Here is a 26475-nt window from a genome sequence, read left to right as displayed (position 1 = left end):
ACTCACCGGCGCAACAAAACGATTGTTTGACCACAGCCGCTGGTTTTTCTAACACCGCTGCGCGCCCAGAGGTCGAAGCACTGCCGCCTGGATCGGCGCACGCGGCAATCCAGGTAGTCGTGCTTTGATCTTTGCGTGTGCATGCACTCTTTCAAGTTTTTCTACGCGCGAGTTGCACGTTTTGCCAACCTTTCAAGCAAGCTATCCAACCGGCCTTTTTCCCATGTGTTTTGGTTTTCAATGTCGCCTTCCCGCCGTATCTTCCCCTTTCTTCACTCTATCAACACTCCTTGCCCTTCTCTCGCAAATCTATCCTCTTTTGATCACAACTCCTTCGCCCTTTTCCACTGCTCCGGGACACCAGCCATGCTGGCTCAAATTAATGTTTCGTTTTCTGACAAGAAACGGGCCCAGAGCTGTTCTACGCGTTTTGGCATGTGTGTTGCGTGTGCGTGTTTTGCTCGCTCTTGGTGTGCGTGTGTGGTCAGGATGGCGGACGGAAGGCCTTGCACGCTTTTCCTGCCGCTCAACAAAACGTCAAAAGTGTGACCGCGTGGCTTGAGCGTAATCTGTGCGTTAGGTGCCGCGTTGCGGAGCGATTTCTCATAGCTGTTGACCACATGGCAGCCAACTTGCCGCATCGGGCGTCCCGGTATTCAGCTGTGGAGATGGTGAATATTTCGTGGGCGGCAGTGACGACTACATGCGCGCGAAACTGTTTTCGCGAGGCCGACTTCGTCGACGTCAGGACCGATGCCGAGCCTGAAGCTTCTGAACTGCAGCGGCGATTTGTGGCAGCGCGTCGTCGACTCAGACGTGGGAGAGTGGGTGGGACATCTGTTGCGATGGTTTCATTATGGCCGATGATGATGCCAACAACGTGAAACCGTGCATGGATTAGGGCATTGTGAATGAAGTACACGGCAAGAGCGATTTGAAGGAATCGAATTGCGAAAACCACGAAACTTCGGAGCCAGTGTCTCGTGCAGCTTATGCCACGGGTTTTGGCGAAGAACACGCTGCCGTTTGAAATAAACTCGAGACCGCCCTTATCGCTTCTGCGATTCAAAACATGTGCGTCACGAACTTTTTTTGGGGCAAGAAATTTCGTGTTTTCGCTCCCAACTTTTTTATAAGCTGCGTTTCGTTTACTACAAACTTCGGAATACAGCGAACAGATGCCGCGTCAGGCTCAGGTTTGTTATAAGTGGGCTCGACTGTAAATGTTTTGAGTAAGTTCTGCCCTCAGTGCTTTTTTATTTATTTGTGCTTTTATTTATTTGTGATTTTCCCAGTCAAGCTGCATATAACGAAATTCTGGTTGTAACGATTCTTTTTCAGAACGTGGTCAAACTGTAATAAATAACAAACCCACCATCCAAGAGAAGCTCGCAGACCTCCCGATGACCTTCAAAAGCTGCCACAAGCAGAGGAGTCATTCCTTCGTTGTCGACATGATCCACGTCGGCCCCCCTTTCCAACAGCAGTGCCACAACACCAAGGTGGCCCTCGGAAGGACGTACGCACAGTGCAGCTACTGAGAGCGCCGTGCGCCCGTCTCCATCTGCGTGGTTGGCCTCTGCTCCAGCGTCGAGCAAGCGCTCCACGATCTCCGCATGGCCCATGTAAGCAGCAGCAATGAGGGCTGTGCGGCCCTCACGGTCAGCACGATTGACGTCGGCCCCTTTCTCCAGAAGCTGCGCAACCACTTCTTCATGGCCTCCCCATGATGCTGCCCGCAGTGCCGTCCGTTGCTCACCATCTGCCAAGTCCACCTGTGCCTTGTTTTCAAGCAGGGCTTCCACAACCTGCAAGTACAATCACATTCATCTCAAAGTAGTAAAGGATTTTTCACCTTTTGTGGCACACATCATGACCGACTGTCTATGAATGTGTGAAATTTGCACACTTTAATGCCACAGTTTTGGACACTTGGATGATTGAGACATAAGAGAGCCTGCTGAAGGCATACTTTGTATGCAAGGACCCTAGGTGCGAAGTGTTATACTCTGCGGGAGCACTATCACCCCTGTCAAGTCGTTTGTACCTTGTGGTGCACACGTGTCTGACAGATAGGCCGCCTTTAGGTTTAACAGCCACCGAGCAGAAGGTGGCGCAGTGTTTATGCAGAGCGGGGGCTGTGATGGAGAGGCCAGGCCGGTGCACGAAAAAAGGAGTGGGTAATTGGAGCGGGTAATGCAATTCTCGCCAAGACAACGTCTCGTTGTACACGGTACTGACTTCACGAAACCAATCATGTGTAGCAAAACATTTCACCTGGAAGTGTTGCCTTAGGCAGCAAAAACATGAAATACCATAAACCCAGTGTGTTCAGGGTTGTAGCAAGGTTTTTGACTGGGCTAGTTGGTGAAGATCCATAATAGGTTCCAAAACACGGGTGAAGAAGAGATACACGAGGGCAACTGAATTTTATTTTGAAGAAACACACTTGTACAGCATTGCACATGCATGAGTGCCTGCTGTCGAAAATGTTCTTTGACAATGATAATCATTTATGTCGCTTAATAGTAGTAAGATATGCGTGCAAGACAGTTTGCTGCTCGCAAGAATGATAACTCCTTTCTGCATAGCACTATTGAAGGTTTACTAATTGCCTTTCTTTCTTCAATTGCCACAGTTTCAATAATCAGCTTTTCATTCCCACACGACATTTTAGGATAACAGTAGTGTCAACAAAGATAGGAGTGCAGCTGCACTCAGAACAATGTTGCGCCAAAGGCCAACTCTGCCTTTTTTTATTTTTTGACGATGCTCTAACAGACGAACATAAAGACATTTTACTATTTGTGCCACATATTCCACTCCACAGGAAACAGGTATGTCATAGACCCCAAGTTTCGTACATCCTACAATTGGGTTCTTATGCTTAACATTGCAACCTTCTTCCTTACTGTCACGTTGACAAAGGCAGTAATCAGTATGTCCAAGATGAAACTGTTTATTAGGCCGAACTTGTGGCTGGTAAATTGAAAATCTGGTTTCAGCAATACACACAGGTAGCGGCGAACTGAGTGTTGGTCATCGACCAACTGACAAGTGGTGAAGCGTATTGGCATTTATGCATGTGCTGTTAGATATTTCAGTTATTGCTAGCGGCCACACAAGCTCTAGAAGTACCATACTGTAATGCTCACAATGCACACATAATAGCATCAGAAGGTTCTAAGATTATCTGGACGTTTCTTGGTCATTCGGCATGGTTTTCGCTAGGCAGCACTTAAAGTGTAATGGGTGATAAATAAATTTGAGGAAGGAATGTGAGATGTTTGCTGTCATGGGGCAGGTTTGCTTGCGTAACTTTCAAAAATTATTGGGAGCAGAAAGAAGAACCTTCACCTCTGATTTCTTGCCGATTTTTTTCACGCGCTGCGATGCACATGTGAGATTACTAAAACATTTTGCTTTCGAGGTTTTTGAGCATCTCAGCCAGATGAACTTTTGCCTCCTTCAACAAGCTTTCTGACACAAAAATCCCTTTAAGAAACCTGCTGCTTCAAGTCTGGACACTGAACATTGTGATGACATGACTTGTTGATGGCACTCGAAAAACAAGTGTGTGCTTTTCATCACTTTACTATGAGATGAACGCAAAGACAAAGTTGCATCAGGTGTCACACCATATGAATGATGCAGCGAGTAGGTGGCTTAAAGGTCCATCCGTCGCAGAGGTTGGAGAGTATACAGTTGAGAAGAGCACCACATTAAAAGGGTTGCTTGCCTTACTACTGCGAGATAATTCGTTGAGAGAGATGGCCGTGCAATATTTTATGAACATGGTCAGAAAATGCTGCTGATTGGTGGTCGAGGCTCCTGCAGAAATGTGAGTCAAACATTAAAGCACCCCAACCCACAGCAGGGAATTTATAATTACGCTAGAAATCACTTCAGATTTCACCCAAGATTGGCTGACTTGAATGTCCTTGGCTACATAGTTACTGCAGCTGCTGTGGACTGGCAATGTGCTTATGGTGCACTCTCCTGGTGCGAAAATTACGCTACGGAATTACACCAGTGCATTCATGATCATCAATAATTAAAGAAAGTGCTCAATAAGGCCATGCTCATGTGCGCGCCCCCATGTCAGCTCTCCCTGCGCAGCTTTCGGAGAACTCGCTCGAGCAAAAGGAGAGAGAAGGTATGAAAGCGTGTGACTAATCACTTCATATCACTGCGATAGGTTTTTAAAATGTTTGTGGCAGCCAATTCGTGAGGCAAGAGCATGGCCTTTAACAATCACTTAGAAAAATGCTGCCACACCCATTTAATGTGAATGCTTTTCATTATAATGTCAGCCACACACAGATGCAGCAGGCAGATTCTACTGTACACACTTCCCATTCCTTTCAAAACTTCCCATCTCATATTGTTCTATTATGTAAATGTATCCTCTCTAACGGAATGCAGCAGACCCTCATGAACAGAACAAGGAGGGACTAGGAAAATATGTTCCACCTAACTGAGGCATGAACAGAAATTCAAGTATGAAACCAACTGCATTACAGACAGTTGCTCCATTTTAAGCATCAGTTCGGTTCAAGAGGATACGTTTACTAAGTGTCTACGGAATAGCAAGTCTGCATGTTAACACATCATGAGCTGAAGGTGAAAGCTTATCGTGATCCCCAAAGGTGGGAAAGCTTGACAAACCTCAAAATATGCCACTGCCAAACATAACCTTGCTCACAAGTTCACAATTCTGCGAATGTGCCTGCAAGTCTGTGGCTTCGAGCATTGCTTTTCGCTGGACACCTCACACTGATGTCACAATTGACAATAAGCCAGCACATTCCAAACACTTTTTGGAATGTGCTGGAAACACTTTTATTCCACCCGCCATGTGTACGACTTCTACCGGTCCAGTTTTCATGCAAACACACGCACCCTGTTGCTTCTAACTCTGCACTTGTGGTCACTTCACCCTCAGCCTAAGAGATTGACACCATGACACACTATTCTTCATACCACCCTTGTGGGATTTGTCTGCTAAAGTTGGCACTCTCCCTTCACTCCCCCCCCCACATTACAATTATGCGCAGCATACGAAATGAGAGCCATACTCTGCTCAGGCCAGCTGCATCATGACACCAGCAAGAAGCACCACCCAAGCACTCATGGTAAACCAGCAAGGGTGAAACGCACGGTCTGGTGTTTTTGACGGTCCATTAAAGTGCCTCTCAATTAACGGTTACATCTGTACAGAAATCTCAATTATTTTTTACCACCAATGCTTTCTTTCCCTTTTTCATTTTTAATGGATCACCCAGGTTTTGTGGGATATGTGCGATTTTTGTGGCATATGCGTTTTTGCCCACGAATGAATTTTTCATTTTTAGTTAACTAGTGGTCAGCAGTGAGGCTTGCTTGATTTCTGTGGCCCATACATGCTAGGAGGTTTTGCGTACATAGGAAAAACGAGTTTTGGTTTCGCCCCATTGCCAACTAGGCGGCAAGTACATGAGGGTCTGCGGCGTTGCTGTTCGTAAGCTATGTAGCCATTGGAACACGAGATAATGCCCTTACCAAGAATAGTAATATAATTTTAAAGTAATGCTGCATATGGCTAGGCAAAACCACAATTCATTTGTAATCTGTAGGCTTGTGCGAATAGTGAATTTTAGGTGTGAAGCGAATTCGAAGCGAATAGCGATTTTGATCTAATAATATCGAACCAAATTCGAATGGTATCTATGAAATATAAAAAGAAGGAATATTTATCATGACCTAACTAACCTGCACATTATTTCTTTTGAATTGAAATAGGGGCTCTATGCAAATGCCATTTTTTTTTTGTTCAGAGGAAGCCGATACAACCTTGATTAGTAGTTTCGGTAGAATGCGAGTGATAACCTCTAAGATACTTAACGTTTTAAAATTTATTATACTTAAGCATATAAGCCATCATAACAAGCTTAATAAAATGAAGAATTGATTTGAAGGTAACATATTTCTTTAAAGGGGCCCTGCCACACTTTTTCAAGTAGCCATGGAGCCAGTAAACATGTCACGAATTTGCCGCTGCAAAGTTTCTAGAATCAGTCCAGAACTAGCAGAGTTCCGAAAATTTGTCGCACGCTGCAATTGCATTCTCTCTTCTCGTCCCGACGAGGAATTCCTCCCTGCTTCTCGTCCCGACGAAGCAGGGAGGAATGGCACGGTGAAAGAAAGTACGTCACACGCACCTCGTGACTTTCAGCACCTCTTTTTTTTTCTTCGAATATGCGGCTTTTCAGTGCGATCGCGCACGTACTCGTGGACAAGCTGCGGCCTACCACGGCGGCCTCGGTAACAACGAGCGCGCCATGCTCGAATCAGCCAATGGCTGTGACTAGAGCCGTATATTTTTTTTTGGCCGTGACAAGTGATTTTTGAGCTTGTAGTGTCATTTGCCAAGGGAAAAAGCAATTGCCAGCTTTGAAAATTTATTGTGAATTACAGGCCGTGTACGGCGCTATATAATTTGCCACGCGTGTTCTCGGTAGCTTCGACTACCGATGGGCCACGTTTTCCGACTATGTTCAGTAAGTGTTGAAGGCCTCTTTAAAACTTAAAGGGAGGCTTCACGTCAAAACAAATTTCCCCTGAACAGGTGCTTTCACGGCTTAACTTTCCCATATTGCAGTGAAACCACCTTTAGAAGCAATAACATGCGGTATACATTTATTTGTTCATTGCGAATACTTCGAAAATATTCAATAATTTCATTTCGAACCGAAGAAAATTCGTATACTCTTCATTCGAATATTCAAACCTGTTTGCTAGACAACAAGAGGCTCACCTGTCCATGCCCCGCCCATGCAGACGATCGCAGAGGTGTCCAGCCCTCGTTGTCAGCGTGGTCAGGATTGGCACCGGCCTTGAGAAGCAGAATAACCACATCTGCATGACCTTGCCGCGCAGCTGCACGAGATTAGTAAAGAACGCTTACATATTCGAAAAATGGCACAGAGGCTACCTCTGCAAAGACACACCACTGCCAACACAAAGCGACCTAAAAAATTCACAGCCCTTTGACTACTGCGAACATGAAAGCCAGCAAAGTTGCACTAATGGTGAGTTTACTGTTGCAAATCTTGCTTTAGTGAATTTGCTTTAGTGAACTATATTGCCACAGGTAAAACGAAACAGAAAGCCAGGAGTTGATGTCTGCTCCAGAACCAGAGCAGCAAAAACATCCTTTGCTTCCAAATGTGTATGTGGGTAGTTGATAAATGACCTCATTAATTTAAAGTCACTGGGACTGTAAAGGATCTGCAAATTGAGCACAAATTCAAATTAACAAAAAGTACGATTCAAGGAGCTTTGAATAATTGAAAGTAATCAGCAGTGGTCGTCTGCTGTGCTGCCTAGTTCGCAGCTCTAAGGGGTATGTTTTCCAGCAATACCTGGCTACCTGGCCATAATTGTGCAGCAAACAAAAAGGAACGAATAAAAAAGCTCGTTCTAAATAAGTTCTTGTGATCAACTAAAATGTGCACCTGCAGAAAATAAAGCATGCTTCACTGTAATACATTGATAACATGCGGGCAGCACGTCACCCGCTCATCCTAGCATCAGCTACCATTTGCCCATTCTTTATGGCAGTGCGCAAATTGTTGGAGCAACCGCCAATCGGAGTTTCGCATACATCGCAAAATGTGTCAGAATGACCTTTATTAATTTCCTTCTCTTCCCAGAAAGAATGGGTAAATAATGATCGATGCGCAGACATTGCAAAAGGCATGCAACGTGCTCCCAGCATGTCGCTGCTGTATTGCAGTGAAGCATGTCTTCTTTTTCGCAAACACACATGCAAGCAAACTACTTTTTCGTTTTTCTTTTTTTTTTTTTTTTTGCACAGCCACAAGCGAGATAGGGGTGCTCCTCCAGTCACTTATTAGTATTGTCCAGGGGGTCGTGTCGCAAATGAAGGAAGCACACTGGACGTTCAGATTAAACTTTTATTTGGCCGAACTTGTAGCCTCGTAAAAAAAAAGTCAGATTACATCAAGGCTCTGATGGCCGCGAGCAGAGCGTCGGCGTCGATCGGAAAACTGACAAGCGGTGATGCGCGTCGGTATTTATACACGTGCCATCGAATATTCTAGCGTTATCGCCAGCGGCCACATAGGTTTCAGAATAATCTGTAATGTTTGCGAAGTGCGCGTAATCTTATCCAAATTATGTGATATAGTCCCGAAGCTTCTCGTACAGTGCAGGCGCACTTTGCGCTGAGAATTACGTACGGTGTAATGGGGTGATAAGAAAACTAGAGGAAGAAACGTGGCAGTACTGTACAATGCATCGCCTGGTGGATCCTAAGGGCCATTGTTTCGGTGATTTTCAGCGAAATTGGAATTGGGAATTGGCACATGGCACCCAAAGTTTTCGAATCAACATACTGGTGCCAGCCGTTGCTACAAATTATCCACTCAAACTCACATTGTAAAATATAGGACTACAAAAATCCTTCAAGTTAAGCGGAATTTCAAATAACCGAGCTCAAATTAATTAGGTTTCACTGTATGTGTCATTACACCCTCTCCCAAAGAAGCAACGTCTCGATGCACAAGGAAGAAGACGCTATACAATCGAAAGACATGTGTTGTAACACAAAATAACTCAGTCAGCTGCTTTCAAACAAAATGTGAAACAAAAATGAGCAGAAAACAACAAATAAAAAATAAGAATGAAGGAAACAATATGTTGTCAATACAGTATAAAGTCACTCAACAGTCGAGTCCCCACATCAAGAAAAGTATGGTTTCAGTATAGAAGCATGAACGACTTCAGTTTGTGGAAGCCGACAGGAGTTTCTTGAGGTGACTTCTGGGAGAACCTCTTAGGTTACTTCACTGAGTCGCCGTAAAACCTTGTAGGACTTGAAATAGCGACGCGGCAACTTTTCTGACCAGCCGCATTGTCGCAAGGGGGTCATACCCACACTTGATCGCCTGGGTTGAAGGTGATTTCTCGGTGATCATAGTGGTGTGGGTCTACAGATTGGCGACACTGTACACAGCATTGTGCGAGTTAACGGGCTTCTTCAGCATGTTGAGCGAACATGGCTGCGTACGTGAACATTCCCGGGTTGTCGGGAAGAAGCATGGCGTCGAGCATTGTGATTACTTCTTGCTTCTGCACAAGGCGAAAGGGCATCAAACCTTTTTAACTGAGGTATTATAAGCAAATGTGACATAAGGTAGGATATCGTGCCAGTTCTTGTGGTCAATAGTTATACAGATTGACAGCATGTCTGCGATAGAGCCCATTTGTATGAGGTGATATGCCATTATTTTGCGATGTTCTGTGCCACTTAGCCTGGGGTTCCTGTAGCATCTCTGCAGTGAAAGCTGTCCCACAATTTTTTATGACAACAGCTGGAGAAAATGGGCTACGGTAGCTTTTGTTAGTGCCTTTGTTTCTCAGTATTGCCAAGTTCCTTTTCTTAAGTTTTGTTATCGCCCTGTTACACTACGTAATTTTCAGCGGAAACCGCGCTTGCAGTGTTTGAGAAGCTTCAGGACTGTAGTAGATCATTTCGATGAGATCACGCGCACTCCCCGAGCTATACAGATTATTCTGAAACCTCAGTCACGGCTAGCGATAACGCTAGAACCTTCGATGGCAATTGTATAAATGCTGATGCGCTTCACCGCTTGTCCGTTTATCGACGGCCGACGCTCTATTCGCCGCTATCAGTGTCAGTGTCCTGCTGTAATCTGATTTTTATTTTGCGTGGCCACAAGTTCGGCTCGAATAAACAGTTTCATTTTCGACCCGAAGTCTGCTCCCTTCATTAATTCATGTCGCCATGACAATATCGTATCAAGTAACTAGTAGCAACCACTATCCAAAGGAAGACACAGCGAATGATCCCAGCAAGTCCACGCCAATCTGATGAAATGGCGCCTTCAATATGGCTATTGGGCGTAAGAGTACTACTGGTTGTGCAGATGAAGTCTTACATTGTTGGCATTCCCAAAATGAGCTAACGTAGTGCTTCACAGTTTTCGAGAAGCTTGGCCGATACAGGGGTGGAACAGCAGTTGTCGGAGCAGGCAGAAGTGCCTTTTGTAGCAGGCTTGAAGCAACCACAAAGACGCTTTGGAGCAGGCTTAGAGCAGCCAGAAAGGCCTTCGTGAGCAAGTTCGAAGCAGTCAGAGAAAACATTCAGATCAGATGCAGCTATGTTTCACAGCAAGTAAGAAGCAGCATTCATCCAACGCCACATTTTTCAGACACCAAGCTGAATTGTGCAATAGCACAATTTAGCCTTATTATTGTGATAGCAATTATGATAGGTTTTTGCCATCGCCATCATGCCCCGCATAAAGTCCAAATTGATAACATACCCCGGTCATTGTGTGTTTTGCCCACAGGTAAAAACGTGCGGGCGGGGTGACGAACACAGCTGAAGCAGGGATTAAACGAGCCATCACCGCTGCTCTAAGAGCGCATGTGATAGCATCACTCTGCTCGGAGGCCTCCCGGCAGAGATAAAATGCCACACCTGCATGAACAGGCACGAATTACGCGAGGAGGTGCGGATGCTGCTTGAGCAGCAACTGTGACCTTTGCTTCTAAGGATGCAGACAATCACTGGTGTGCACGCTGGCTCGGAATCATATCAACAGGCGATCCCCTTCGACAGGCTGTGCTCTCATGGCAAAAAGACTGCACGAATAACGTTGCTCTCCCAGACGTGGCTATAGTGTCGTACACCAGCGTTTTGCCGAGTAACGCGTGATCGGAGCAGCTAGCCTCACTGCGTATAACATTAGAACAAGTAGCTATCACACTCGTTGCTGAACCCTCGTGGTGCAACTGTAACTTTCTTGCTATGTGAAGCCGCCCATTTTTTAAAACCTGGACGTGCAAGCATCAACCACAGCGCCCATAAGTGCCGTAATGCAGCACAGTGACGAAATGAATGAAAATATGTGCGTGCGCTTGAAAAGCAGTCATGTGCACCTGTCTTTACTATACTGTTCTAGAAGCCTGACACCACCCCCGCTTTCCTTGGAACACCGCTACTACCATCCTTTTTTTTTTTCTTCATTTTTGGACAATTCCATCAAGTTACAAAAAAAAATTAAAAGTCTCACCCAAAGGGTGAAGATGTTCTCAAATCATAAATTGTAGATTGCCACTATCTCTAAACCCACTCACTACATGATTTCCATAGGACCAAAATTGGCGCACGTAGGATGACTGACAAAATCACTCCATGGTTTTGAGGCATTACATACAGGGCTTATGAGAGAAACCAAGACAAGAAAAGTATATATATAAATAATAGGGCATTCTAAAATTAGAGGTTTAAAGAAAGTTTGCCTCTCGCTCAAGTGGTGAGATTGCTGGTACATGACAGCTGATTTGAAGCCCATGGTATTGATTCCCAGCTATGGCGGCCACAGTTCAATAGAAGCAAAAATGCCAGATTTAAGCTTATGTTCTTAAAAAACACCACACTGTCAAATTTCCTTGAACCCTCAAATATAGCATCTCTCAAAATCATATCCTGGTTTTTGGATGTTAACACCAACAATTATCATTATTATTATTATCGATTATTAGAGTTGATCTCGGGTATATTTAACTAGAACGGGATTGCAAAATAGTTCGATATATCAATAGTTTGGTATAAAAAATATGCATATTTAAGGCTTGTATTAATGCGCAGCAACTCTCCAAATGGCTTTCAAAAATCGTAATAAGCATTGACGTGACGATTAGCTCACAGTATTGTTAAAAAAAGCAACAACTTCTATTGCAAGTTACCACACTTTATTTCACGTAAAACAGTCTGCAGACTTGTCTTTTGCTCGTCGTCATGTTTATCAAGTCATCCTCATTAATCGAGCATAGAAACTTTCAAAATAGGCAAATTCAGCCCCTTTAGCCTCAACAGCGATGATTCACAGTGTGCAACGATACAAGCTCTGTAGCATCATCAAAAGCTCTTTAGTGGCAGCGTCAGCATCTTCATAACCACATGGGTCCACTTCCGGGGCACTGGCAATGTCAACCATGATATTAGCATCGATGCTGTCAGAAACAGCGACGATGTTTTCAACACTGATGAAGTCGCTTTCTGAGCTCCCATCCGAGGTGGTGTTTGGAAATGCTAATAAGTAGCGAAATTCACTGAGGCACCATACGCCGTTGTCGACTAAGATGATGCACACTTCAGTCGTCACCTGCCACTAAAGTCCATGAGGAAACTGCACGATGGTGCCTCACTTGATGTCATTCCAAGCCCCAGCCATTTCTTTATCGCTACGAGTTTATCGCTACTTCGACCTTCGATGGAAGATTCAACTGTAAAGAAGTGAGACCTACTTAAGTGCACAAGCCGAAGGTGACAATGCTGTCCACAAACAACAAACGAAAGGACTATGTACCCACCTTTGATACATCGGCAATGGCAATGGCACTAAGGTCTTTGTAGCAGCAAGCAAAAAAAAAACATAGCCTCCAAAATATGTATTTTATAACCAAAAAACGCCAAAAATATGTCACTAGGTTGCGAATGTCGAAGACCATGCCCTTTGTGCCTGCATGCCATCATGTGCGAACAAACAAGAGAATGCACACATCGCGATGAGGCTGCCAAGTCACTTTGCATACATGTCATTTTGGGTGCCCTCGGCAAATGGCCCTTCTGAAAACACTGCGTCCGCGCATTTAACCTACAACAGATTGCGCATCACGTCACGGTGCACTCACAAATGCTGCGCAACCAACAAATTTCACTGCCTTCTCATCACCTGCACGCGAGGAGAAATCGAATATTTAGAACATGCCCGGAAAATTACCAATACTTGTCAGAATAAATGCACTTTCTGGAGTTCGGCTCAGCGCAGCGTTGGATATATCGAATGTTACGCTCTGCAAAAGTTGGGTATACAGCAAAACCTTATCAATTCTAATTCAGTTATTTTGAAATCCCACTTAATTCAAAATATTTCCGCAGTCCCGTATTTCACATTGTAAGTCTGAATGGATAATTTGAAGTGGTGGTCAGCACCAGTCCAGTTAATTCAAAAACTTTGGGTTCAATGTGCCGATTCCCGATCCCGATTTTGTCACTAGTCTACAAAAACGGCGAGGCTTAAGAGCCATGATGCATGGCAATGTAGCGATACGAATGAGTGGCAGCTGAAGCACCCTAGCCACGCTACTTCCAGCGCAAAAAAGAACAGAAAAAAAAATTTGCATCTGCGGAAAACAAGACGTGCTTCACTGCAGCACAGCAGCGACTTGTAGGCCACATATTGCATGTTTCTCGCTACATGAGCGTGTCATGATTTATCCGTTCTTCCTGGGATTGTAAAGAAAATTAATAAAAGACAGCTTGTAGGCATTCACAATGTATGCGAACCTTCGACTGCCGGTTGCTCCGGCAGTTTGCGTACTTCCACTGCTGGCGGAGCTCTTCCCTGCAACGCCTACTTCAAAAACAAAGTTCAAAAGCTTCAATAACCATCTTTTCCAGCTGCAACATATTGTGAGCTCTGTCACACTGGCCATTATTAAGGGGGCAGACTGCTCTTTGGGACCAAAAGTGACAAAAAGATTCATTTTTTAAAATTGACATATTTGGTTTCTGCAAGTATTTTTCTATCTCTGCAAATTTTCACGCACCAGGAAGTAGTAATTTTTTTGTAATGTCATTTTAACTGTCCAGATTCTTGGTGCTGTTAACATGCAGAACCTGCAAAAAAATGGGGAACTGACTTTGAGGCTTCTTTATAATTTCCCAGCACCTTTGTCTAAAGCTCTACTACCAATTTATGAGCGCCTTCATGAGGATTGCCAAATATGCGCACCATGATTGTTGCTTTTTGAAGAAACTGAGTGTTTTCAGTTTTTTCCATTTTTCTCAAAAAAGTAAATTTGTGAGTATTCAACTTTGAGGCCTCAATATCTCTGCAGCTAGGGCAGGTACAACAATAATTCTATTTGCAGTGGAAACCTGTATGTGTGTAGAATGCAAGTATGGGAGCAGAATTCAGAGCACATGCCTTTTTAATTAATTACTAATTAAAATAGTAACACAATTTCAACTGCTTTTGAAAATGTATAGTTCATTTTGCTGCAAAATAACCAATAAAGGTATAAAAACAAAAACCTCTTCCATACTTTCACTCTATAGTCATTAGTCTATAGTGGCATATCCTAAATATCACTTTTAATTAAGCACTTTTTTTCTATGATGCCCTTAAACAATAGGGGGTGAACTTAAGTTATCTCAGCAACAAAGTGAGTTACAGGAAAACTAATTACATATTTGAAGTCAGCAGAAAAAACTGTATAACCCTGTGCAGTTTTATCAAGATCACTGAAGAAATAAACAAAAAATGTCTAAAACCAGTCTGCCCCCTTAAATTATTTATTTTACGAGAAAGAACGGCGAATGGTCACATCATGACGTGCTGAAGTGGCCAAAAGTGGGCGACATGCTGCTCGCGTGTCACAGCTGTAATGCCGTGAAGCACTGCTTGTTTTCTACAGGCACGTATTTCAGTTGATCATGAAAGTGTTTTCTTTTTTTCTTGTGTGTGTGTGTGTGTACGTGTGAGTTTTCCGGTGACAGCAGCAAAGGCTGCGGTTCCTCCATATTTGCGGAAAAGTAAGACCAGCTATTGCGGAAAAATCAAGACTACTGGAGTCACAAACTAGCCAGCACAGCAAACCATCAGCCCTGATTACTTCAAATATTTGCTAGTTCTTTGAATCACACTTTTGCATGTTTTTTTTATTCATAAACCCGCCTGATTCAAAGATTTCATGCGGCTCCGGTGACTCTGAATTAAGGAGGTTTCACTGTACATGTGAAAACATTCCCATGCTTTTGCATGGAAAAATCAAGAGGACTTTTCAACTGTTCAATATGGCAAATATTTCTATATATCAAAGTTCAATATACCCAAGATCAACTGTAGTATTATTGAAAATGTTTGTTTTCAATGTTCATGTACAAAATGACTTGTATCTGGGTGATGAAAGTTCAGGATCGCGTGAATATTTTGCGTGCCCCTGCAATAATGGCACAACTGAAACTCTACTGTATATGTGACGAACCTAAATTCAGTGGTGTCTGGCCATTCCTGTCGGCCAATTCAAGCGAAGATTTGGCATGCAGGAGTCGCTCTACCAGTGCAGCGTCTCCTTCATAGGCGGCAGTGTGCAACAATGCCCGCTGGTTGGCATCCGTGTCGTCAACCGATGCCCCCGAACCCAGCAGAGCATCCAGAGGGTCTGGAGGCATTGAGGGAACAGGCGAGCCTCCCTCGTCCGATCCGGCCACACTGGCAGTTGGAAGTCTGGCACCCGCTTCCAGCAAGAGTCTGCAAATGTATGGGCAAATATTCCAATAAACAAATGGATGTTTTATTTTGCCACACGTAACTCCGTGGTTTCACTGCAGCGAAGAGCCGCTAGGCCATGAAACTGACAAACAAAGAAAAATCCGCACTGCCACAAAGCAGGACTTCAGGGCTAAAATCACACATCACCAGAGCCCAAGTTTTTTCAAGTTTCAAGGAGTGTTGTAACAGTTCATGTGCGTTAAGTTGAAATTTAAAAACGCAGCTCATTTTACCACTTCTAACTTGGACCATAGTACTATTCGAAACATGCTACTATTCAAAGTTGATTTCCCTCTAAATATTTCAATTGACATATTTACTCTCGTAATGAACATCAAAATTTGGATTTTTTTCTCCTGCATAATAAACGCAACCCCTAAATTCATCTGCTGCAGTCCCACTGACTTACATCTGGCGCCTCTTTGCCCTTTAGATCTTTTCCTTTTTTTTTAATTATTACGCCGACCCCCTTCGGCCACCTTGGATCGCTCAACCTTCATTCCCCCCCCTTCCACGCTGCCGTCCGCGAATCCTCCTATTTGAAAACATCTCGTTCAGTGTCCCCGAAGCTTGAGCTTATATAGTCTCAGGCACTGCCCCACTGTGGGGAACTAGTTTTTTATGGCATTTAGGCGGGCGTCTTAAACTGATGCAAAATCGTTCTGATTTAACGATGCTAGCATTAATTATATGATGTGTTAGAGCATTTACAATTCGATTTCGGCATTACCAGATGCAAACTTACAAATGATTGCAAAAAAGCCACAATGGATACTTCCACTGTCAGTGGTCCTTTAAAAACCTCGTGGTGGAGCTTTGTGGCAGTGTGAATTTCCTCTACATATGTATCTTCACAGTACAGCACTCCTCCACTGCAGTGAAACAACCTTTACAAGAAGGTTGCATACCGGTTATTGCAGTTTAGCTCTTTAATAAGAGACACAGATGAAGAGACAAATAGTCATAAGTAGAGGCCGGATTTTTAAGCACTAAGAAAGTGTGTTTTAGGCGCCAAAGACAGGCAGGTAAAACACTGTTTGAGGCCCTCAAAATCGCGATCACAATACATGTTCCTTGCCAGCCTCTCCTAAAGTGCACGTACTGACTGATCTATCCCACAGAAACTGTAAATACACAACAGAGAACGCCGAAACGACACAACATCGATGGTGTGTGTGCACGAGCAGGCTGGGCCCTGTCATGCACACATGACCTTGCTTACGCATGATGTTCTTGGTGCGTATGCATCACGTGATTGTCCAGCCCCTATTCCGAAGAGAGCAGGGAAGGAATTAGGCTCGCGATGACTACATGGGACGAGAGGCAAGAGATTCAGGCTTGCTTCTTTGCATTATACTTTGGTGACTCGTAGCAAACCAATTTGAACAATCGCCACAGTAGAACGCTTTTCATTGGGCATGCAAGAACTTTTAGTGTCTAACTACAACTTATTACGTAGGCTAAAGAGGGGCGCTTAAAAAGTAAATTACAAACAAAACAAAATTTGCGTGCACATCACACTTTTTACCCGAAGGAGCTACAGCAGATGTGTTACAATGTCAAAGAAAACATGCCTTCATTGGCACAACGCACTTTGTTCTCTTTATAAGCCATTTTTATTCTGTCATCAAAGTACAAAAAACGAATAAATAGAAATATTATATTTCATACGACATTCTAAGATCTTAATTACCAGTGCCGAAGAGGACTGTTTAGGTACATTCGTTTTCGTATGCGAGTTTTACCATGAAATGCTTGACATAGGAGCTTTAACTGCAGTTTAATTCGACGCGGTGATGATAATTCCCATCCTGGTTCATTTTTCAAATTGTTACAGCTATCATTTCTGAGTAAAGGCTTAGGACAAACCTTGAAGTCCTGTTCTGTGTATTTTTTCATGTTGGTCACTTAAAGAGATATGACAAGGAATCTCATACGAAACAAGCGTAATCAAGCATACGGAGAATGTATGCTAAATACACCGTTGATTGTAACCAAGCCGCCGCCTGTCTCGGGCTGCGCTGTATAAAGCATAACGATTTGGCGACCTTCGCCACCACTGCATCAATAAGAGCATTCCATGAGTGGCCCTTTATGGTTTTTCATTCGTTCTCTAACTACCCGCGGCTGCCCAAAAAAAACCTGCTCTCCATTTACCCCCGCAACACCAGGTTTTCAGGGTGGTTATTCAGTTGCTTCAGGGCGCTAGACAACTGTCTGTAGAAGGCGGTCGCCGCATCCTCGGCTATAGACGTTACTTTTATTTTCTTACCCCATCTTTAATTCTCCCTCCTCCTACCCCTGCAGACGCTGAGACGTGCTTCCACTTAGGGCTACAGAAACAGCATTTTTTTCACTCCTTATGCTCCTCCTCCAATCGCTCGCAGCTTGTCAGCTTTGTCTTTGTTGAACCTTATAGTGTTTGGAAATATCAATGTTGTCTTTTTTTACATGAATAACGGCTTCACACCACGCTTGAAAACAAAATTTGGGCTTGAATAGCGCTCGTATATGTGCTAATTTGGAAAATAGGCAATTATAGGCACTTATAAGCATTTAGGCACGAACAATCAAATAGGCAATTATAGGCACTACAAAGACACTATAAAAGCCCTTCTTGGCCTCTATAATTCGTGCTCACATATCAAAATGGCACGATAGAAATGCAAGGAACAAAATAGGCATTTGCCTATAATCCGGTCTCTAGTCATAAGAGGCACAACTGTGCCTGCATTAAAACAGGGGCTGATAAGTAAATGCAACCATGCATGCTGCCAATAAGAGGTACCTCATATAAAAGACAAGAATATCTCCCCAGTGCATGTCTTTTATAAAAAGGTTAAACTACCAACACCAATTCGTTTACCTTTAATACTTCACAATTTCCAATTCCTTAAACTCAAATCAAAAAGAATTTGAATACTGTAATATTTGTTCAATTATTTGAAGTGCTCGTATATTCACACAATATTGCATTAACATTATATTGGATTATTTGTCGTGTTAATGGCGATTCACTAGATTTGGCTGGGAAGCTCACTGTGGTATAAAAGCAACTAATAAATGGACAACTATTTGATGACAGTGTCCGTGCATTGCGTGAGCGCGGTTCGATTGTGGAATTCCACAAGTCCCACACCTGCAGATCAAGGCACCTAGACTATCGGGAGTTAAGTAAACCAAGAAAGGAGGAGATGACTTCACGACAAGAGAAAAAAAAAATGATCACGTTTTCATTTGTTACTACTTTAGGTGGCAGTAATATTTTAACAAACAGCTCTGTATGAATGCAGTAAACTTTTCAAACCAGTTCTCATAATTATAGCACGCGTGTGGAATTACTAATGCACGCACGCAACGTAAAATGTGCTATGACCCGTAAAATCTAATAGCCTCATCCCAAACTTAGCCCACTTCACTGCATAACATTGTATGACAGCAAAGCTAAGTTTGAGTGCGCTGCAGCTAGATGTTATTGTGAGTTCCTCGCATAGATATAGATAAAAAACTGAGCTGTAAATAACCAAAAGGCCAGACAAACACGGCACCCTTCCTTTACACTAATGGGTAGAGGAGAGGCTTCGAGGCAAGCTGTTAAGGTTTCCCAAGGCCAGAAAATTTCCACAACTGCCGTCCTTTGTCAGTGTGCTTGATTGGGCTGATTGGTGCACACTAAATGATGAATAAAACTGCACTAAAGATGGGATGTGTCTGCGTCTTTTTCTCGTCTCATCTTTAGCACTGTTCTATTCTTTGTTTACCATCCTCTGTTGTTTTCACTTTGGGTGCGGTCAGGGATCAAATTTATGGCCCTGCTCACACAATTCAGAGGACTGGTAAGAAATTCGAAGTCTTTCTGGCAAATCAGGAGAGTTGGCAAAGCATGCACTCGTAAGAAATCTGAATTAACAAATCTTTTCCGTATCACACAGCAACAACTTTAAGTAAATATTGAAAAAATATGAAAAGACATTCCACCAAGCCCTTTGTAACCTTGCCGTTTTTAGCTAGCTAAGTGGTGGCTAAGGCTTCTGTCTGCCCCTCCAGCACACCTCCTGGTGCCACGACCAATGAGCTCGTGCTCTGGCTGCCACCCCAGCTTTGCATTGCATTTTCGATGTACAAAATACCTGAGCACAGCCGGGTCCCTGGGGATGACCACACTGCCCACACTAGGGCAGAAGGCACACTCCAGAGGCACCCCTGAGTAGAGCAGCCACAAAGTCAGGTGCTGGGGCTGCACAGCATCACAAGCTGGCAGCCGCAACAAATGGTGGGCCAAGTCTTGCACCTGCACAACACGACAGAGGAACAAAAAAAAACATTGCATTTCACGCAGCAGACTCTCGACATTTCTTTGCAAGTCATGTTCCTGTTATACTTATTTTTATTTTGAATTTTACATAATTGTGATGTGTGGTGGACACCCTGTTTCACTGTGTCACCGATAGGGAGCTGAATAACATAATGTGCACTCTGTGGCTGCTGTCCCACCGTCGTACGTTTCTGCCCTAATTTTCGTTTTTTTAGCAGGGTTAACTGAATTAAATTTATTAATTATTCAGTTTTTTCTGCAGATTGTAGATCTTTAAGTAGACTTTTTTTAAAGGCTTTAGAACAAAAGTAATGCTATTTCTAACAGCATATGTGTTATGGTGCTTTTGGCAAAATTGCTTTTCAAACACAAAGTATGTGGCAAGAGAGCGGATCTAGCTGAGAACAACTACTATCGATCAAGAACAAGGGTGGGTTAAAAAATTATACCATAAGAAAAAAAAAAAGAATTTGCTCACAGCAGTTTGAGCTTTAGGCATTTAGCTTCATACAGCAAAAAACGTGACAGCTGTAGCTATCTTAATGCTTAAAAAATTGTCACGAGTAAAAGCTTGTTTTGAAAAAAATGCTAGCAAACAGATTTTGAGCAACGTTTAATGGATGACATTTAAATATTTTTGCTATATAATAAGTAGCCACCAAGAACATAATCTGCCTGCCTGCTGCTTACTGCAATGTGTTGTTAGGCTTCACTATTCTGAAGAAAGGTTAAGGACGCAGACAAAAAAAAGAAGGGGACAAGATAGAGTGTCAACTTGCACCTAACTTTATTTGAGAAAAAAAAAACATCCACGCATTGCAGCATCTGACCCTTTGGGGTAAAAAAACATGCAAGGCCGTCTGTACCTTGCGCAGTGCTTGCGTGGTCTACGTAATTAAACTGGACACTGCGTTAATGACACGGCACAGGAACATGAGCTTTCAATAAAAAAATAACATGAATGCCCATTTATCTATGCACTGTGAACCTTGCATATGTGGGCTGGACCTGACAAATATTTGCATGCATGGAAGGAGCGAAAACACTATGGCACGTGAACTTTTGGAAGCATATTTCAATGTAAACAAGATGTGTGCATCAGTGATATGTTTTTCACCTTGCATAAACAAGCAATGCAATTATTTTAATTTTTTGCTATTGTGATGCCAAAAGCTTGAAATTGTTCACCAATGTTTTGCGCAGCTGTAACTGCACACATGTCTGCACGCTTATTATTTTTAATAAAATCGGCCGCAAGTGGACACTCTATCTTCTTTTTTTTTCTGCCAATGTGAGTTACGTCCTCCATCTTTCTTCACAATGCTGCAGCATACGTCATTCAGAACTAGCATCTCATTAAAACAACCCTCTTTTTTTTATGCTTCTTAATAAAAATATACCTTGTCATTGTTATAAATGGCTGCAGGAGCTGAAATCCAAGGTGTAAATAACTGGGCCAGCATTTGTGAAATATGATAATTTTGCTATATTACAAAAATACTATATCCAGAAAATATTTTTTTTTGTGATTTTTCATTTCTAAGACCCGTGCCCCCAAATGAGATTTTCGCTTGTAACCTATATGTCCTGCAATTGTGACATACGTGAAAATAAACTTCATTTTTAATCTACTTTCACAAATTAGTGTCAATTCACAGAATCTTCAAGCTTCCCCTGCAAATGCCCTTCCCAACTAATTTTCCGTGTGGACCCCAATTGGCTTGTGTCAGCTTCATGGAACTAGGCCCAAGGTTGTCGAGCCCTACTATAGCTGATGTGGCCAAACAAAAGAAGATTGTGCTTGTTATGCCATAAAATTGAAACACTGCACAGGAGAAAAAAGAGCCCATGCACCACCTGTGTGGGCGGCAGCTGTGGGCCTCGCAGTGTCTGCATCATGGCAAGCATGGCGTGTCCCTCAGCCGCATGGCAGAGGTACTTCTGGGTGCAATGTTTCACATCGAGTAGCCACTCGGCAAAGCTGTGGTGGAAGAGCAGCAGACAGCCGTCCTCACGCTCAATGAGCAGTCGCGACAGCAGGGCTAACCGTCGACCGAACTCGTCGTGTGTGAGCAGTTGGTTGCGGGTCCACAGGCACAGGAACACCTCGTCTGCCGTCAGCGGTTGCGCGGCTGCCAGTAGCACATGCAGAATGGGTTGCACACGTACAAACTGCCGCCGCTGCCAAAAAAAGAAGACAATGCAATCCTCTTCATCTATACAGTTTCTTACAATTACCTAGAAGAAAAACTGGCAAGGCAATGCTGTTGTATGCATGAAAACGCTCGCACATATTTTATTAGAAACAACATCATTTACGGCGGACCCCAACACCTGAAAGAAAGGTCCTTGCGTCACAATAGTCTATTTTTAAAGGTGCACTGACACAAAACTTCGTAGCCAAGAGAGCCTGTGAGATGAATTCCTAAGAACATGCATATATCATTGGCAAAATATCAACAGCGAATGCAACATGAAGACATTAACATGAATTTCGAAGTTTGCTTGTGTGATGGAGTGCTCTGCACCGCATTTTGCGGTGACATCATAACCACCATTTTTCTTTTGCCGCTTTTGATCCAGCAGACTACTATTTGTAATGCAAATGAGTTCTGAGGAGACCCGCAAGGTGGCAGAAGGGTTAAAAAAGGGATATTAGACAACCACCCATCTGTGGCACAAACCCACAAGGACTTACAATTTCCCTTTTCTGGACTACTACTTGGCAGCTGCTCGTGAATTAATGGTCATGGTGCACGCATTGAGAATGTTGTGTTTGACGATACTGCTGTCCCGTTTCCTGTTCGAACGGGCTTCATGCGGACTGTATAGAATTGCGTCACAGTTCGGTGTGCCGACGTGCTCAAGCATTGCACACGCAAGGTGGTGATATTTGCACATAGCTTGTCGTTTCTAGAGCTCTCTCAAACTGAAACTGAGACTGGTTGGTAATTAGGAGCTTGTAATTAATTCTGTCTTGGACTGATGCAAACAATGTACAGTGTTATGACCAGCAGGCCCCCAGCAACCCATTGCAGCAAAATAACACAAGGCCTAAATATGTGTTCTGGTACCGCTTTAACTAAGGCAGCACATAATGATATTAAAGTTTAACCTCGTTCGAACAGGCCTCTAGAATGAAGAGGATTTTCGTCTGTTGTAAAATGAGTACATAAAATCCAAGAACTGTTCCAACAGACTTTGTGTGCTGCTGTGCTCGAGCATTGCACACGCTAGGCGGCGATATTTGCACCTGGTGGCTTGTCGTTTCTAAAGCTCTCTCAAACCAAACCTGAGACTGGTTGGCAATTAGGAGCCTGTAAATAATTATCTATCTCGCTAACAGGCCCCCAGCAACCCACTGCAGCAAAATAACGCGAGGCCAAAATTTGTCTTTCAGCATCACTGTAACTGAAGCAGCACATAACGATAATACAGTATAACCTCATTACAACATACCTCCGTAGTGAGGCGGATTGTAGTATGTTGTAAAACGAGTATGCAAGATCAAGTACTGTTACAACAGAATTTTATGTAAACAGTTAATGGGTCTATTATACCCTGTAGTGTGCACCTATCTCACAGGAGTACAGCCACTACCGTGGGCTCGGTCTTGGTGAGCCATAGGGCCGCTTACACCGTCACCTCACGTGACTAACGCTGCCACACACGCGCGCTTGCACAACCAAGGTGTTGAGCGCAGCATAGCAAGTACACAGTACAGCTCTCAAACAGTTTGCAACACTTTACTGCCTGCGGCAACACCAAACTGAAGTACCGCACCCACTGCGAAAGGTGGCGGGAAAGCAAGAGAGGCTTATCCACGACATGGGCAAAAGTAAACACAGAGGCGTTGTGAGCACGTCTCCGCGAACAAGAAAGGCTCACGGCGACACGTCGTAGAGAGAAACAGCCCCTCAAAAAAAACTGCTGTGCACTCTCACGATAAGTGACTATAGGGCCCGATCTCTCGCACGAGGGCAAACTTGGCTCGCTCGATAGGTACAGCTCGACGTAGTACGACCATGTGCAAACACACCGCGCCACTTTTCAGCCTAGCATTTGGAAGGGGCAACGAAAGGTGAGCATTTGCCACGAACGCAAGGAAGGCACCATTGGTGAGTCTGAGCGAGCTTTAAGAACAAAGAAGCCGACGGATGGGTAAGAAAAGGCATGCTTGCTGTTCGCTGACCCGAGAGATTCTCTGACTCCTGCCGTGCGCGTGAGTTACGTCTCGAGCGCGGCTCCATAATCCACATCCGCTACCAGTTGAGAGTGTTAATGTCACTCCCGCTCTCCCAGCGTCGCCGAGCAGCGGAGGAGGGGAGAGTCATGTTAGGACACCATAACAGCAGAAATAGGCGACAAAGCCTGCGCAATGGCGACAAGCTAGCTTCAATTCCCTAAAACCGGAGATAATTAGAAGTCATAAACGGATTTACTCCCAATGGGGGCATAAAAAAATGATTTTATTCAGTTTCTGTAGCACTTTTTCTATCTGATTCCAAAATAGTGCCACAATCGATGTTCACTTTTGTTTTATTCGGTTTTCGCTTACAAACCCTGTCAGGAATGCTGAGCGCAAACTGCGTCTTGCTGTACGAGAAAGTTCACAATCACGGCATGCACAATCAGATGGCATGCAAGACACAAACACTCGAGATTATTTCAGAGCTTGCCCGACACCCAGTGGTAAGACGGGAATATTCAACGGCATGTGTATAAATGTCGACACCCTTCACCGCTTGTGAGTTGATCGACGGCCCATGCTCTGTTCGCCGCTATCAATGCCCGTGTGTTGCTGTAATCTGACCTTCAGTTTCCTGGCTACAAGTACGGCCGAAAAAAACAGTTTCATCTCAACATCCGAGTCTGCTCTCTTCGTCCACGTCATGACTCCATGACATCTGGTGGAGCTGCTGCTTCTTTGATGTTCCGGACGCTTCCGCAAAGCCGCGAACTCAGCCCAAGCGGCAAAAAAGACACCGACACTAATGTCGAACAGTGAGCAAGCCACAGGCAGAAGGGACTGCCACCAGAGTATGAGCCCCTTCCCGAATAAACCAAGCAGCCCTGTATCACGACATCGACAGCAGCAACGATGACCACTTCTGCGCAGCCTGCCCCAATTGTTCTCCGGCAGCCCAAAGAGCTAAAAACCTTTCGCGGATAGTAAATCAAGAACCCAGAAAGCTGGCTCGAAGCATTCGATCGAGCCACCACTTTCGGTGCCTGGACCACCAAACATAAGCTTTGACATGTGCACTTCGCCTTGGAGGACGCAGCTCGTACCTAGTTTAAAAACCAAGAACAAACGCTAACAATGTGGGAGATATTTTGCACGAGGTTCTACGCTACATTCATGAGCGCCGTCCGTAAGGAGAGGGCAGGGGCTCTTCTCGAAACCTGCACCCGACTCCCAAACGAAAGCATCGCACTATTCACGAAAGAAATTATTATTTACAGATACTACTGTCTCATGTTTGAGACATTGCAGGAATGGTTACAATAAACGAACAAAAAAAACAGCAGGAATAAATTTATTATTTACAGATACTGCTGTCTCATGTTTAAGACATTGCTTGAAACTTGACCAAGCTGTTTCGCCATTCAGATACAGACATGCCCGAGGACAAGTCTCATTCCTCATGCGAGGAGTAAAGCAAGAACTCTTCGCTGGGCTAATGCAGAACCCACCCTCAACAGTACAAGAATTGGTGTGGTGTCCTAATGCGTGGTCAGACTGCATCGACCTGTATCTCTCCGAAGCCAGCGCGAGCGCATTTTTGCCCTTGCTCGAGCAACCAAGCCCTTTTGTCCCGGTGTCACCATGAATCACTTGTGCCCTCGGAGACATGCTCGCGGCACTTCGTGTAGTATTTCTCTCTCGTGACGTGGATAAGCCCATTTGCTTTACCGCCGCGCTTTTGCAACGGGCTTTGTACTGTCTTTTTGGTGTTGCCGCAGGCAATAAAGTGTTGCAGCCTAGAGCAGTATCGTGTTCTCGCCATGGCGACAGTTAACGCATGCCCTGCGGCTTGCTCAGACTGAACCCACGCTAGTGGCCTTAATCCTTCGGGATACGAGTACACTACAAGGTGAGAGCCATTTTTTTATCGCGATAACAATTATATCAACACTCTCGACTCTGGATTTTGCCGTCGCCAGGGGCACAGGAAGAAATATTTTTCATTTTTTAGGGGAGGGGGCAGGCAGGCAAATGGTCATTTTGCACGATATGTGCCATGGCAAAAAAAGAATTTGGGTGGAGGATCATCCCTGATGTTCCCCCACCCCCCCTGGCTACGTCACTGGATCACCGTCATGTTTTGAGTACTGTCTAAATTGATTAACATCCTCCCGCGTATAATGTTTTGCAAGTGGATAAAAAAGCGCGAGTGGGAGCGACGAACGAGGCTAAACAGAAGATAAAAGAGCCGACGTATCTCCTTTGCATGGAGGACGGATGCGATAGCATCACTCCACGTGTCAGGCCTGCCATCGATTGTTACTCAAGCAGAGAGGAACGCACCGCCCGTTTTCAAGGATCAAAAAGGAAGTAGGACCGCAAGGGGGGGGGGGGGGGGGCTAGTTTAAAGGGCCCCTAAACAACCTCCAATATTTTCCCAAACATTTGAAGTAAACAAGCACATTGCATGCAGAATGCCGTCGCGATCAGCGATGCCACATGCCACAGCGCTACAGGTAGCGGGGGCGCCACATTTTTGAAAAAACAATAGCTTCTCCTTTCCAGTCCCCGCCGTTCTCGCCACTGACATGTGTGAC

General features: G+C 44.2%; 1 protein-coding gene across 1 annotated transcript in view; it reads right to left on the bottom strand.

The window, feature by feature from the left end:
* Nucleotides 1-26475, bottom strand: part of LOC119178181 (uncharacterized) — a 117334-nt gene that overhangs the window by 49406 nt on the left and 41453 nt on the right. Inside the window, exons 6-10 of the mRNA XM_037429368.2 lie at nt 21547-21870; nt 19505-19665; nt 15088-15353; nt 6797-6918; nt 1376-1808 (exon numbers count right to left, since the gene is read on the bottom strand). Of these exons, the coding sequence (XP_037285265.2) occupies nt 1376-1808; nt 6797-6918; nt 15088-15353; nt 19505-19665; nt 21547-21870 (1306 nt within the window). The remainder of the gene's footprint in view (nt 1-1375; nt 1809-6796; nt 6919-15087; nt 15354-19504; nt 19666-21546; nt 21871-26475) is intronic.

The sequence above is a fragment of the Rhipicephalus microplus genome, chromosome 2 (assembly GCF_043290135.1).
Source record: "Rhipicephalus microplus isolate Deutch F79 chromosome 2, USDA_Rmic, whole genome shotgun sequence".
In the NCBI taxonomy this organism is placed as follows: domain Eukaryota; kingdom Metazoa; phylum Arthropoda; class Arachnida; order Ixodida; family Ixodidae; genus Rhipicephalus; species Rhipicephalus microplus.
This window is presented reverse-complemented; position numbering and strand designations above follow the sequence as displayed.